General features: G+C 49.6%; 1 protein-coding gene across 9 annotated transcripts in view; it reads right to left on the reverse strand.

Moving 5' to 3' along the window:
* Positions 1-13,849, reverse strand: part of DGKG (diacylglycerol kinase gamma) — a 207,314-nt gene that overhangs the window by 63,050 nt on the left and 130,415 nt on the right. For all 9 annotated transcript variants that reach the window (XM_067738346.1, XM_067738344.1, XM_067738339.1 and 6 more), the window contains one exon: positions 2,408-2,498. In XM_067738346.1, the coding sequence (XP_067594447.1) occupies positions 2,408-2,498 (91 nt within the window). The remainder of the gene's footprint in view (positions 1-2,407; positions 2,499-13,849) is intronic.

A 13,849-nucleotide genomic window follows, 5' to 3' on the forward strand; every position in this document is an offset into this window, starting at 1 on the left:
ATTACAGTAGGCAGTCAGAGCCTGTGATTTCTTCCCCCTCTTCCCTTGTTGCTTTTCTCTCTCTTCTGTTTATCTTTCTAAACCTCCGTGCCTCAGCTTGCTTTCTGTGACGAGGGGATAAGAATACCTGGCCTACTTAGCTCACTGCTTGTTGTGTGACTCTGGAATAAAGGCTGTGGTAGGGCTTTGGAAACGATGGTATGTAGTATAAATACCTGCGTGCGGTTATTCCCGGGATCTCTGACCTTGAACTGATGAGTGTGCTGGTCCTCCCAGGCCTGGGCTGTTGTGTGCAGTGACCACATGTAGAAGGTCACTTAACATACCTTCTCTTACTGCTCTTCCTGAGGCCCCTGATGCTCTCACATCTACCTGTGGTGCCCTGTAGCCTCCTAACACCTGTCACTCACACGCCTCCCCCTTCTGTCTCTTTCGCCTCCTCTGGATCACAAGACCCAGGACTGTCCACCCACCGCTCCCTGGATACAGAATGATGCCTGCCCCAAATCCTCCGGGCTGTGAGAAGCTGCCTGTCATATGAGCCCCCCATCCTTAGCGTCCTGAATAAATACTAAAGACTCATTATGGGGAGCTAAGGAAAATAAGACGTGCTCCCAAAGCCCCCAACGACCCACAGTGTGAACACCCTCACCCTCTGCAGAGGCCACCAGCCCCCTCTGTGGTTGAAGAAGAGCCACTCAGTATTGGACTCAGAGGGGGCCAGGGTGCTGCCGGCTGGGAGCTGGGAGGGCGGGGCCCACAGAGGCAGGGGAGCTGAACTGCTCTATTCTGGGCACAGTTTCAAGGCCAGCTGCAGGGAGAACAAGCAGTCGCTGTGTGTCTGCAGCTGGCAGTGGTTAGGCCAGGGCTGTCCCTCACTTGGGGTGTATTTAAAGACACCCCAGCAGATGATCATGCCAACAGCAAAAATGCACACGTAGCTCCAGCCACGTTCAGTCTCCAGCCCAGCCCTCTCCTCCTTCCCTGCAGCTCCCTGGCCGTGGATTTACGTATCCATAGAGTACAGCGGGCACAGCGGGCTCCTCAGCCTTTCCCCGGTGGAGGTGGTACCACCTGGGGACATGTGCCCCCGGCTCCTGGGCCTCTCTGCCCTCTGACTGAGCTGGCTAAAAGTTCAGGGGATTAGCTGGGGCGGCGCCTCCCACCCTGGGGTTGGTAACCCGGCAACCGCTGGGGAGAGACAGGCAGATGAGTCAAAGCGAAGCACAGAATCTCTGGCTTTGTGTTTTGTTTGTGAAAACTCCCTGTGAATGCAGGCTCCCTTCTGCAGGGAGTGGCAGGGCTTTCCCACACTGCTTCAGGCGAAGGGCTCCTCCCCCAAGGGATGCCCGGGACCCCCTTGACTGCTACTGCAGGCTTAGGGACAAAGCCCATGGGCCGGGAGGAGCCCATCCTGGCTGAATTCTCTGACGGCCTTTCACTTGTTCTTCTCAAGTGAAAACAAGACTACAGGCCTTGAATCCCATGGGAAGGGGTTGGTGGCGGGGGTGCGGGTTGGTAAACTGAGAACTATGGGCAAGGGACCCGATGGGCCTGAGGTCCCGCAGCAGGTGTGCAGAGAAGTTTGGGCTTTCAGGTGGCCAGAGACCAAGCAGACCTTTTCATAGAAGTGACAAGACCTCAAGAGAGCAGCCCAGCAGATGCGGGGTGAGAGGTGGGAAGTGGGCAGCTTCCGCCGGGAAGGGAAGCTGACAAGCTAAGTGTCTGAGTCAGGCTGCTCCAAGTGCCAGCCCAGTGAGGAAAACACGAGTGCACCAGTGGGGTCAGCTGTGTAATTTGAGGGGCCTGGTTCAAAATGCAAATACAGGGCCCTTTGCTAAAAAATCATCAAGAATTTCAAGACAGTGTCAGAAGAGCATTAAACCAAGGGTCCTTCTGAGCGACTGTGCAGGTTGCACGCCCATGAAGCCAGCCCTGGGTGCCTGTGAGTCAGCTCCTTGAAAGCAGCGGCGGGCGAGCTGGGGGATGTCTGGCCACCTCCGGCCTCAACCCCCAGACCCCTCAGCCCTGTGGCCATCAGCTCCCAGACTTTTACCAGGCTTGGGACATTGCCTCTACCCTCACAGCAGCTCCTCTCCCTGCGTGGGCAGCACCTGCCTTCACCTCTCAGAAAAGGGGAAATTTCAAGGCCACAGTGGGGAGAGGGCTGAGGGCCGGAAGGGACTGCGGCCCTGAGTCCACTGGGCCTCTAGGTCTGGACGGGCCGAGAAAGGCAGGCCCCGTGACTGGAGCCTCCTGGGAGTGAGGCCGTGGATGTGTTGGGAACAGGATGGATGTACAATGGACTACACTTGGGATCACCTCTTGAGGACGCTCCAGGACATGTCCTGAGGGTGCGTAACAGTCCAGGAGCAGAACCAAGGTCCAGCAAGCCTTGGGAACTCACCTCCAACTCTATGTGGTCGTGGAGTTTCTTGCAGGTGGCTGCGAAGGTCTCTGAGGTGCCGAATTCAAAGTACCACAGCTTGTTCTTCATCCTGGACCACGAAGCAGAAAGATGACTCAGTGTTCTGTGTTTGAAATGGTCGTGTACAACAGCTTTGCTGTCGGTGTCCCCAGTCTTATGTTTTCAGTACGTGTTAATCGGATCAGGGATGGAACATTTTTAACTAACCGTTCTTGCTATGAACTTAGAGAAAAACCCATTTATTTCTTAGACATCACGGCTACTCTGGGTGAACTGCCAACAGATCTGTGAACTTCCTGGTCAGAGAAGGAGAAAGGCCTGCTTTGCCTCCGTATCTGGATCAAGGGAGGAGTTCCATGAAAGTCAACCAGAGGCGGCAAGGGACAGCATGCTCTGGTCACTGTCCTTTCTACTACTAACGCAGAGGAACTTCAATAGCTGGGGTACAAAAGGACGATCAGACAGCCCTTTGAGACTTGAGGGATGTACACTCTCAGGACAGAGGGGGAACAGCCCAACGTTAAACCAGCTAAAATGTGTGCTTCTTTGCCTGTGCTTTGAATGGGAGAAGCAGAGTGGAGAGAATTGGACACAGATTTGCAGTCAAGGTGGAAAGAGAAGAAAAAACGCGAGTTGTTTGCTAGCAACAGTTCCCCCCACTTCTTTCTCAACTGTGTTTGCTTAGGCTATGACAATCCTTGTTCTATTTGCTTCAAAGTAAGAGCTCACTATTTTGAACTTTAAAAATTTTCAACATTTTCCTTATTGGGGGAAAAAAAGAAACACAATGGGGTTCCCACGCAGCCGGGAGCTTTGCGAAGTCAGATGGTGTGTCCTGACACTTGGTCGTTCTGATCAGATGGTCTCACCAGGAAGTGTTTCTGAAGGTATTCCATTCCTTCCATGCCAACTGTCATCCCCTTATCAGGGGCTGGCTAAGAGAAGGGACACTGTCCAGTTCATAAGCTGGCAGATTCTGCTGAGGAAGGATTTAAAAGAATCACATTCTTCTTGGCACACTCTTCAGGAGAGAGGATGCCGCTCTGCGTGTTGCGGATCCTCCATCCTCAGATCTGTGGACTAAGAGGAAAGGAGCATTCTTCAAAGGGAAGAAGGCTCTTATTTCTTCCTAGTATTCCTTAGGTCATACTGTTTAGAATAACAGACAAAACTTCTCTCTACATTTCTCAAAGAGTTCACCTAGAACTTGAAGATGAGACTGTGTCCTCCCATTGCGTGAAGATTTCTAAGACCTAGTTCTAAGACCTAGTTGGGAAGATTTCTGACTCTTGGTATGCAGGAGAAGAAATGACAAATGATGAAGGAAATAAGAATAAGCAGGGCTTCCCTGGTGGCACAGTGGTTGAGAGTCCGCCTGCTGATGCAGGGGACACGGGTTTGTGCCCCGGTCCGGGAAGATCCCACATGCCGCGAAGCGGCTGGGCCCGTGAGCCATGGCCGCTGGGCCTGCGCGTCCAGAGCCTGTGCTCCGCAACGGGAGACGCCACAACAGTGAGAGGCCCGCGTACTGCCAAAAAAAAAAAAAAAAAAAAAAAAAAAGAGTAAGCAAGATTTATGGAGTTATGCTTATGAAGAAAGTTAGAAGGACTGGGTGTGCTTTAAGTAGACCACTGCTTCTCAACCAGCATGCTGCGGCACAGGTACGCCTGAGATACCAATCTCCTCAGCCTTCAGGGTGGCCAGGTTGGGGTCTGGGGCAGGCTGAGCACCACCCTCCCCATGCCACAGCTGGCATTCTCTTCTGTGTGACAGAAATGCCAAACAAATGCTTTTGTTTTCTATGCCTGCCATGATATGCATAGGAAACACTGCTCTGATCACTAGTTCTCTGTATGCACAGTAATGTGATTACAAACTACCTGGGGATTTCATTGAAATGCAAATTCTGATTCAGTCATTCAGGATTTGGGCATAAGAATTCCTTGTTTTCTAATAAGCTGCTAACGCTGGTCCAGGGATCACACTTGGAGCTGTGAGGATCTGGAGACTACATTTGTGGTTCTGAGACATTAGTATTCGTAAGAATTACTTGGCGAATGTGATTAAAATGCTAGTTCCTGGGGTCCGATTTGTAGAGATTCTGTGTGAGAGCTGTGGGGCGGGGCCCAGGAATACGCATTTTTATGAGTGCCCAGGTGATCATTATGCAGGTGGTCAGCTGTCAGGACTTTGAGAAACATTGCTCTAGATCCCAGTGAAATGACACCCAAGGAAGAGGACAGACCGATTAACCCTGAAAGAGAGGGTTCCGCAGGGAGGACAGAATGAGGGTCAGTGCCTTTCAATAGACAGTGATGGCAAAAGACCCAGTAATAGGAAAATCACAGATTGTCATACATGTCAAGGTTGAGGATGTCTCTACAGCAGTGAAGGCATCTCTGCAGCCAGGAGACCCGCATTATGATTCCACTTGAAATATCACTGCTGGTCTGAATCATGACTTTTGAAAGTTATTGCCAGGAGATTTAGAGTTTTAATAAAAAGTTCCAGAAGCCATAAGCTATTTTTGCCCAGAAGTGGCTCTTCTGATGATCTAATAAGGTTAAGAGGTCATGGTTAGGTCAGTATCACAGAATGACTGAGAGGATCAAACAGACTGCTATTCCATTGCTGGTTAAGTGTCCATTGCTGGCTGTGTAACCTAAGCCTCAGTTTCCTGATCTGTAAAGTGGAGATAATAAAAAGATCCGCTTCAAGGGGTAGTTGAGAAGATTAAATGGGATGACTGCAGAGCACTTCCCATAATGCTTGCTGCATGATAAACTCACCAAAACTGTCAGCTACTTACTTATCAGTTATAATTTCAATGTCTTTTGAGTTGGCATGTTTGGATAACATAATAAGGTTAAATGACAGATCAGGTTGGGTAGCCGTAGACATTATACATTCAAATTTTTCTGGGACAGAAAAATATGTGATCATATTTGTCAGATCATGTGTCTTGACTTTTGGTTAAAAATACATGTTCCCAACATGTCTAATCTAATAGATTTTTTCCAGAGTCACAGACCACACCCTAATCCCTGGTTAATTATCTTGACTGGTCACATAATTGTCCAAGACGTGATGCTGATTGCAAATACGCTTTTGAGAAAGTGCACGTTTGGTGTGAGACAAAGTAGTTATCGATTCAAGAAATATTCGTTGTGCCAGGACTAGATGGGGTGTACTAGGTGCAATGGAGAACAAAACACAGCACTCCACGGGCCAGACACCGGGGAAGGGCAGCCAAGGAAACAGATCATAGGGTCGTGTGCTAAGCACTGGGACCACCTAGGAGGAGGGACATCCAATTCTTAGTGGGACCACCACTCATCCTAGGTGGATGATGAGTTCCGAAGGATGTGGAAAGGAATAGGGAAGGTGGAGGAAGAACATTCTAGGCAGAGGGAAAAGCCCAAGCAATGGCACAGGGTAAGAGAGAGCACAGACCTGCTAGAGGGGATCTGGAACTCAAGGAGGGGTGGATTGGCCAGATAAGGCTGGAAGGGCAGATAGGAGCAAGATTATAAAAGCTGGGATGCCATGTGTAGGTGTTTGAGCTTTATCTTAAAGTCTGTAGTGTGTCATGGACCATCCTTAAGTGGGGGTGGTGATAGGGGGTGGCAGTAGTGACCTGAACAGACTTGTGCTTTTTAAAGATCACTCTGTCCCAAGTCTGGAGAGTGGACTGCAAGGGGTGGGTACAGATTGCAGGCCTGGAGAATGGTTTTTAGGTGGTGTAGAAACTCAGGAGAAACCCAGGAGAGAATTGGGAAGGACCTGAACAAAGGTAGTGACAGTAGGGCTCAGGAGAAGAGAAGGGATTCACAAGCTAAAATACAGGAGGTGGAACTGACAGGGCTGGTTTGTTGTAAGGAGTGAGTAAGAAAGAAGTCAAAGTGACACCCAAGTTTTTGTCTTAGGTGGCATGATTGCTGGCAGGTGCTGTTCCCTGAGAGAGTGGCACAGGAGATCAATTCTCCAGTGGCAGTCCTCTTTGTAACTGAAGGACAGCACTTTTGTGTTGTGGCTCATCTGTCCATCTATCCATCCATCCACCCACCCACACATTCATTCATCCATCCATTCACCCGTCCATACATCACCTATTGAGCCATACTATGGAACAGGCACTGCATAAAGGCCTGGAGATAAGTGATGAGTAAGACAGGCAAGATCTCTGCCTCACAGAGTTTACATACTTTTAATAGCTTCCCCAAGATGCTAACCTCTGCCCCACAGGGAACTATGTGTTCAAAATCTGACAGCTTTTGGGACTTCCCTGGCGGTCCAGTGGTTAAGACTCCACGCTCCCAGTGCAGGGGGCATGGGTTCGATCCCTGGTCAGGGAACTAAGATCCCCGCATGCCGCACGGCACGGCCAAAAAAAAAAAAAAACAAAGAAAATCTGACAGCTTTTATTTCTCCTCTTTTAATTCGGGCACATTTTCGTTAGAAGTAAATACATTCTATTGCTATGGTTCTTTGGTTTTGCACTCTGCTAAACATTTCACGAATACTATCACTTTCGATTCCCTGAAGAGCCCTATGAAGTAGGTACTATCACTACAAGTCAGGGAAGACTTGGGGGAGAAGTAAGTTGCCTAAGGTTGCAGAGCAGATAAGTGCGGAGGGGGCACCCAACCCTGACTGTCGGACCCCAGAGCCTGTGCTTTGCTCCCCTGCCACGGTATCTTGTCATGCTTTTGCATGTTGTGTGGTGTGGTGGTGTGTGCTCCTACTACACTGCCTAGGCTGCCCTGGTTGTCCTTCACGAGGCTGTGAAATGGATGCAGGTGTGGGCCTGGGGCATTAGTGGCTGCACCGTGCACTAGGAAATGCTGTCTGATGAAGAGTGTGTGTCGCCCCCCACCCCCCTCCCCCAGGTCCCAGTGGCCAGGGAGGTTCTAGAGGAGTTTCGATTGGATTTGTCACAGGAACGTCCTGGTCTTGAATCTACACAGTCTCAGAAAGTCAGGGAGACCAGAATTGATCCCTAGAAAAGCCAGATGCTCCCAGGACACCCTGCACCTTTCATTCTCTCTGCTCACCCAGAAATGAGGCAGAGGCAGTGCCCTTGCACCATCTCCTACACGGAGTGAAACAGGGAAAGCTGGGAGACAAATGTAAATTGTTCCTTGGGTACCTCCAACTTCAGCTTCCACGCTGGCCAATTTTGGCCGCTCATAACAAGAGAGGGTAGTGTGGCCTAATGCAAAGATCCCACGATGGAATCAAGGAGCCCTGCCTTCAAATTCTGACTCTGCCCTTTATGGGTTGTATAACTTTGAGCATTTTTTTTTACTTTTCTGAGCCTCCTTACTCATAAAATGGGTAAATACCTGATTCACAGAATGTTATAAATACTGAATGAGACATGTAAAATCATCTAGAACAGCTCTTGGTCTATAGGCCCTCATCCCCTATACACATTAAAAGTTTGTTGATTGAATGTCACCGATGGCCTGTCAATAATCAAAGTACTATCTTCCTAATGAAGGTCACATATCTTGTTTCTCAGAAAAATTGCCGCTAGCCTTATATTAGATAATATAGAGGGGGATTACTTTGGTTGCCTCTGTCCTGGCCACTAAAATGGTTGAAAGTACAAAGACTGGGGCCATGGGGGTAGGGGCAGAAGAAGGAGGAGACTCCTCTTGGGATAAAGGTTGATCAGGTGGAGATGGCCCCCAGAACCCTGCATGATTGAGGCCCACTAATGGTGGGCCCTCAGGTGGAGGTTGCCTTCAGGCCAAGTGACACCGAGAAGACAAGACAGACCCTCTCTTTGTATATGTTGGGAGGTTGTCGCCAAGGACTTCACTGGCAGGCCTATCTGAGGCCGGGTTCCCTCAAGGTTTCTCAGCTGCTCTGAAAACAGGAAGGAAGGCAAGCTCCCAGCCTACTGTCATTGCGTACCGAGACACCAGAGAGCAGTAATCTGGATTCTTTGGTTCTGTCTACACTGGCAGAGCAGATTGGTATAGCATATAATCAACAGGTTATTTGTTGATCTGGAAGTAGAGAAAGCCTCTCATCAGGGAGGCTTTGGGCTTTTGGTTTTGCACTCTGATAAATATTTTACATATATTATCTCTTTCCATTCTTGGAAGAATCCTATGAGTAGGTACGCTTGATACAAATAAGAAATTCACAGGTTGAAGCAAATTCACCTCTGCCTCATGTTCTCTTTTCCCTTTCCCCTTTTCCCTCTACCAGCACCAGCACCTTTCCAAAGCCTTTGGCAAAAGCCAACAGGCATGTGATACCCTATAATTTGACAAAGCCCCCACTCTTCCTGCTAAGTAGACGGCCTGACTGCCAGTGTCCCTCTTGTCTTTTGAAGATGTCTCCCCCGCCACTTTCCCCTTAGCCCTTGCTGGAGGTTTGCTGCTGCTGCATGGGGCACTGGTTTCTGTCTGTTTCATTTTCAGTTGTACACGAACATGGCATTTGGAATCCGTGAGGCTAGTGTTCCTGCCTGGCTCTGCCCTTCCTGGTTAGACAAGTTATTTCAGTTCTTTGACCCTTCATTTCTTCTTCTACAAAACGGGCATATTATTTTCTACCCAGCAGAGTTGTGAAGCTCACGTGGCAAATGCGAAGCACCAAGCAGGTGTTTAACACATGGGAAGTGCTCCCTCACTGTTCTATCTTGTTGCTAGGAGACACACTCACTGGGAGACTCGTTCCCCAAAGGCTGCAGGGGTAGGGACAGGAGCAGTGTGCGGGTCTATCCCAGGCAGCCAATATTTTTTGAAGAAAATAAAACTAACAATGTTTTAATGACTTCTGGACTGCTTTTTCTGCATCCCTCTTCCTGAGTTTTTTTTGGCCCACCATTTCTTTCCTTCTCATAATCACCTTTCAGCTGGAGATGACTAATCCTTAACCAGTTGTCCTGAGGCTGGTTTCCAGGTCCACGAAACTCCTAGGTTCACTGTCAGGCTCTAAACTATCCCAGTGAACCTGTTCTTGAGGCAGAAGCCCCTTGTCTGGGCTCCAAGGGACTCTCAGTCACATGGAGGAGCGGCAAACAGCAGTAGTGACACCATGGGTTGATTCTATTTCTGGGCTTTCTTAATTTCCCTCTGCTTTCTAAGAAAATAATATTGATTAGTAGTTGAATCTTTTCATTTGACAGATGAGGGGAAAATGAGACGAATTAAAAATGTTCTTTTATATTTGTCAGCAATTTAGGGTTGGATTCAGTCACCATCCTGACAGCCTATGAATAGCCTGTCTTCAAGGATGTCCACAAGAAAAATGAAGCTAGCTGCTGGGCATTTTCACCAGCAAAGGCAATGAGCTTCTGGCGGCCCTTTTCTGATAATCTAGGAAGTTTTAAGGGCAGGAGACTTTTGAAGTCATTGAAACATGAAAACATTTCTTTGGACGTAGAAGGCTACAAAGAAGACACTAGAGCTATTTCTAGAAATAGGAGCCCTTGAAGTGAAGGTATTCCTCTTTGTGGTTTGGACTTTGATAATCAGGTTCCCTGAGTGGGTCATGACTCGAACAGTCAGTTAGGCCTCTCTCAGCCCAGTGAAGCAGACGCTGCCCACATGATCGTGCTCTGTGTTGTGTTGAGGGAGTCGAATGATATGGGGGCCATGCTGGGCCAGTGGGCAGGAGACTCCCCTCCAGCCCCAGTTCTCATACACACTAGAATGTGATACCACAAGAGTTACTTGGGGACTCCCAGACTCAGTTTCCTCATCCTACAACGAAGGGCTCGGAACGATGGATTTCTGCGGTTTCTCCAAGCTCCGTGAACAACTTGAGATAACGGGATACAGGGCAGGGTCGGAGGGCCCATGTGCACCACAACCAGTGCCGTGTAGAAGTGTGGGCCCAAGTATTGCCAGGGCTGCCATTTTTTACAGAGATGCCAGAAATGTGTTTTTACGTAAAATCTCCTGATTATTAGAGTTGGCAACCAGTTCAACTCTTTAAAAGAACACTGTACAGGCCAAAACCCACACATAGTTCTCCAGGGAGAACTGTGCCTGGCCAACAGGCTCCTTCAGTACACTAGGTGTACATTTTCATAAGGTTCATCTCAACTAAAAACCAAAAACAAGTGATCTCACTTAATACCATGGGTTTGCTGGGTTACTGGTGGTGGTATTGCTATGACTACTAAAGATAGTAGACTGGTGCCAGGTTATTAAGGGAAATAGTAATCTAGCACAACCAGACAGGTATGATGGCAACACAGGAAGGGCAAATGCAACTTGAGCTGAATGACGACTGTTAGTAATAATACCGAGACTACTTTATCTGTTAACATTTTACATTATTTGAATCCCAAGTGCTTTTGGATGTTTAGTAATTGTGTTAACTAAAGTTTAGATCAAAGGTTTCGGGCTTCCCTGGTGGCGCAGTGGTTGAGAGTTCCCCTGCCCATGCAGGGGACACGGGTTCGTGCCCCGGTCTGGGAAGATCCCACATGCCGCGGAGCAGCTGGGCCCGTGAGCCATGGCCGCTGAGCCTGCGCGTCCGGAGCCTGTGCTCCGCAACGGGAGAGGCCACAACAGTGAGAGGCCCGCGTACCGCAAAACAACAACAGGAAAAAAAACAAAACAAAACAAAGGTTTCAAAAAGAAAAATAAAAGCCAAGGTAGGTAGGCTTAGTTCTAAGGCCAGGATGTCCAGTCCTGTAAGGGACCAGTGACTGTCACCTCACAGGTGCTGCAGAGGCCATCTGTGTTACCTGCACACCCAGCTGCCCTGGCCCATCAGAGAGCTTGTCACCACATCGAATCCACCCTGCATGCTGTCCCCTGCTCTCACTGTTCACTGGAATGGCACTCGGTGACCGGCAGGCACAGAGCTGTGGATGGCAGGGGCTCTTCCAAGAGGAGGTGGTGACCCCTCTGGTACAAGGGAGCGTGAGCCCCCAGCAGTCAGGAAGCAGGCTTTATAAATAGCTGTTTCTGTTCTCTGAGGGTGACTCCTGTGCCCGCTGTTCTTGCCAACAGATTTGTCTTGGCTCAGCTCAAGGGGCGAGGTATTCCCTGGCTTTTTTCCATACTAGGGACAAGACTGGTGTTCATGGCGCTCAGAAAAATCTAGGGTGGTGAATGGACGGGAGGACTGGAGACCAGAGTCCAGGAGGGGGTGGGCAGAGGTATGGGGAACAAGAAAGAGGGGAGAGCTCAAGAAGGGTCTAAAGAAAATGAAAAGATCAAGAAAGGAGGGAGAAACCCGCCTAGCATGTATTTTATAGTATATAGATCGAATCCTCTTAATAACCTATGAAGAGACTTCTGAAGTCATTTTCATGTGTGAAAAGCTACCTGCAAAATCACAGAGGACAGAGTGTTTGCACTTAAGGGAACTTTGGGGTCCAGGGATTCCCAGCCAGGAGATCACAGGTTGCAAGGAATATTCCAAAGTATGGAAGGAGTCCATGAGTTGCTGTCAGCATTTCATAATATGTAATAGTACTTGGGCATTTACTCATAACAAAGACTGCACAGACTAACTAGTGGGTTAAAGTGTTTTGTGATGTGAAATGGAATAAAATCAATTACATCGGTTACTGTTGGCAACCAGAGGAACTGATTGAATGGCAAATGGATATTGTTGATTCATAAAGATGGAAAATGAATGATTACTTAGAACAGCCTTACGGCTGACAGAAATCTTATTCAGTATGGCACCCATGGTGGGGGCTGGCGGTGAAGAATAAATAAAAATAGTGCACTATCGGACAGTATCTGGGCGCATGCGGAACCGTCACTCCATACCAGCTCCGGATGGTACTTCCTTTCTGAACCGTAGCAGCCTTCTCAGGGTACAGATGAGGAAACTGAGGCCAGTCCTCGAGGATGCAGTGGCTGGAATTCAAACCCCAGCTCCCAGCTTCCCATCCTTATCCCTTACGTTTCCACTCCCCCCGCCCCTCCTCCGGCTATGCCCCAAAGGCATCTGAGAGAAGTGGAAAGGTCAGCCAAAGCCACAAGAGCTGGTGACTGCAAAGCTGCGGCCATTCTCATGCCTGCCTGTGGGCTGGCTTTGATCACATCTACTGCTCAGGCCACGGGAAGGCCACGAGCTCCAGCTCGAGGTTGGCCGGCTTGTTGCTCAGGACCCCACGGTGCTTTTCCCCACAGAGTGTGCAGTCTGGGTCTCCCTATTGGTCTCCAGTCTCCACTGTTGCCCCAGAGTAACAAAGGGCCAAACGCACTGGCCTCATCCACAGCAGTCTCTCTACCCCCTTCAAGGGTAATTCTAAGCTGCAGAGAATCTGCTCCCTCTGAGCAGTGACCCTTCACTTGCACACAAGACAGTTTGTTTCCGTGGACTAGGGACAGAGTCTCCTTTGGTCGGTGCTCCCGAATTCTGCCCGGCACCCAACAGTATCTCCTGCTAAGGGCAGGACTCCAGCACGAAGCCAGCCGAAGTCTGAAACCGGATCCTCCCCCAGGGCAGCACCCGGGGACACACGTGTGTGCAGGCACACACCCAGGCCCAAACAGGGAGGCTTCTCTCAGGCTCTCCATCCATGGGTACTGAGCACACTCACGGCCTCTGATGCTCTGAGGCCCCGGGGTCTCTCCGAAGCCCGACATGAGAACCGCCACAGTGATGGGAATGCCACCACATGGTCCTGCCACTTTGGGGGCGACCCTCAGGAGAGACAGCTGGCGAGGCAGCTAGGGTTTTCCTCTCCTGAGGGCCTGAGTGTCTAGAGTGTCTTGCAGTCAGTATCCGTCCTTGCCAAGAGAAAACAGTTACCTTCCCCCATCCAAAAACGTAAAAATAAAAATAAAATTAAAATCTCACCGAGTTTGGCTGTTTTTAGCAATCCTTTCTCCCTTTGAAGATTTATTTGTGGAATGAAAATCCCCTTCAGGCCCATTTGGCTGAGGCTACGGGGCTCTGAATAAGCTCGCTCGCAGTTTGCAGACAGCAAAATCGAATACGGGGACCAAAAGCAATCCTGCTCCCGGAGGGAAAGGGGCAGAGGCAGATGCGTGTGGGGTCTCTAAGGTTCTGTAACGACTGCTTAGCTGTTGTACAGTTTTTGATTCCCAGCTACGCTTTGCCAGCACTCACACATCCATCGGCCCAGGAAGCTGCTATCCCAAGGCAGGAGGGGACGGTTAGGGCCGAGTGGGGAGGACGGCTGATTAGAACATAGCCCTGAACACCTGGAGAAGGTCTAGGCTGAGGAAGCCCTCAGAAGCTCTTGCTGAGGAAGGCCACTTCCTGGGTCCTGACCAACCAAGGTTAGAAACGGAAGAACTGTCTGGGGGAGTAGGAGGCAAGCCCCCAAAGCAGGTCCACACCCTCACCCTACCGTAATTCACCTACCAGCATTCCCAGGGAGGCTCCGAGACAGACGGCAGAGCTTCCCCTCCCTCTCCATGCCCTCCAATCCAGCTCACCCCCAGCTGTTGGGAATCC

Source organism: Pseudorca crassidens, chromosome 5 (assembly GCF_039906515.1).
Source record: "Pseudorca crassidens isolate mPseCra1 chromosome 5, mPseCra1.hap1, whole genome shotgun sequence".
Lineage (NCBI taxonomy): Eukaryota > Metazoa > Chordata > Mammalia > Artiodactyla > Delphinidae > Pseudorca > Pseudorca crassidens.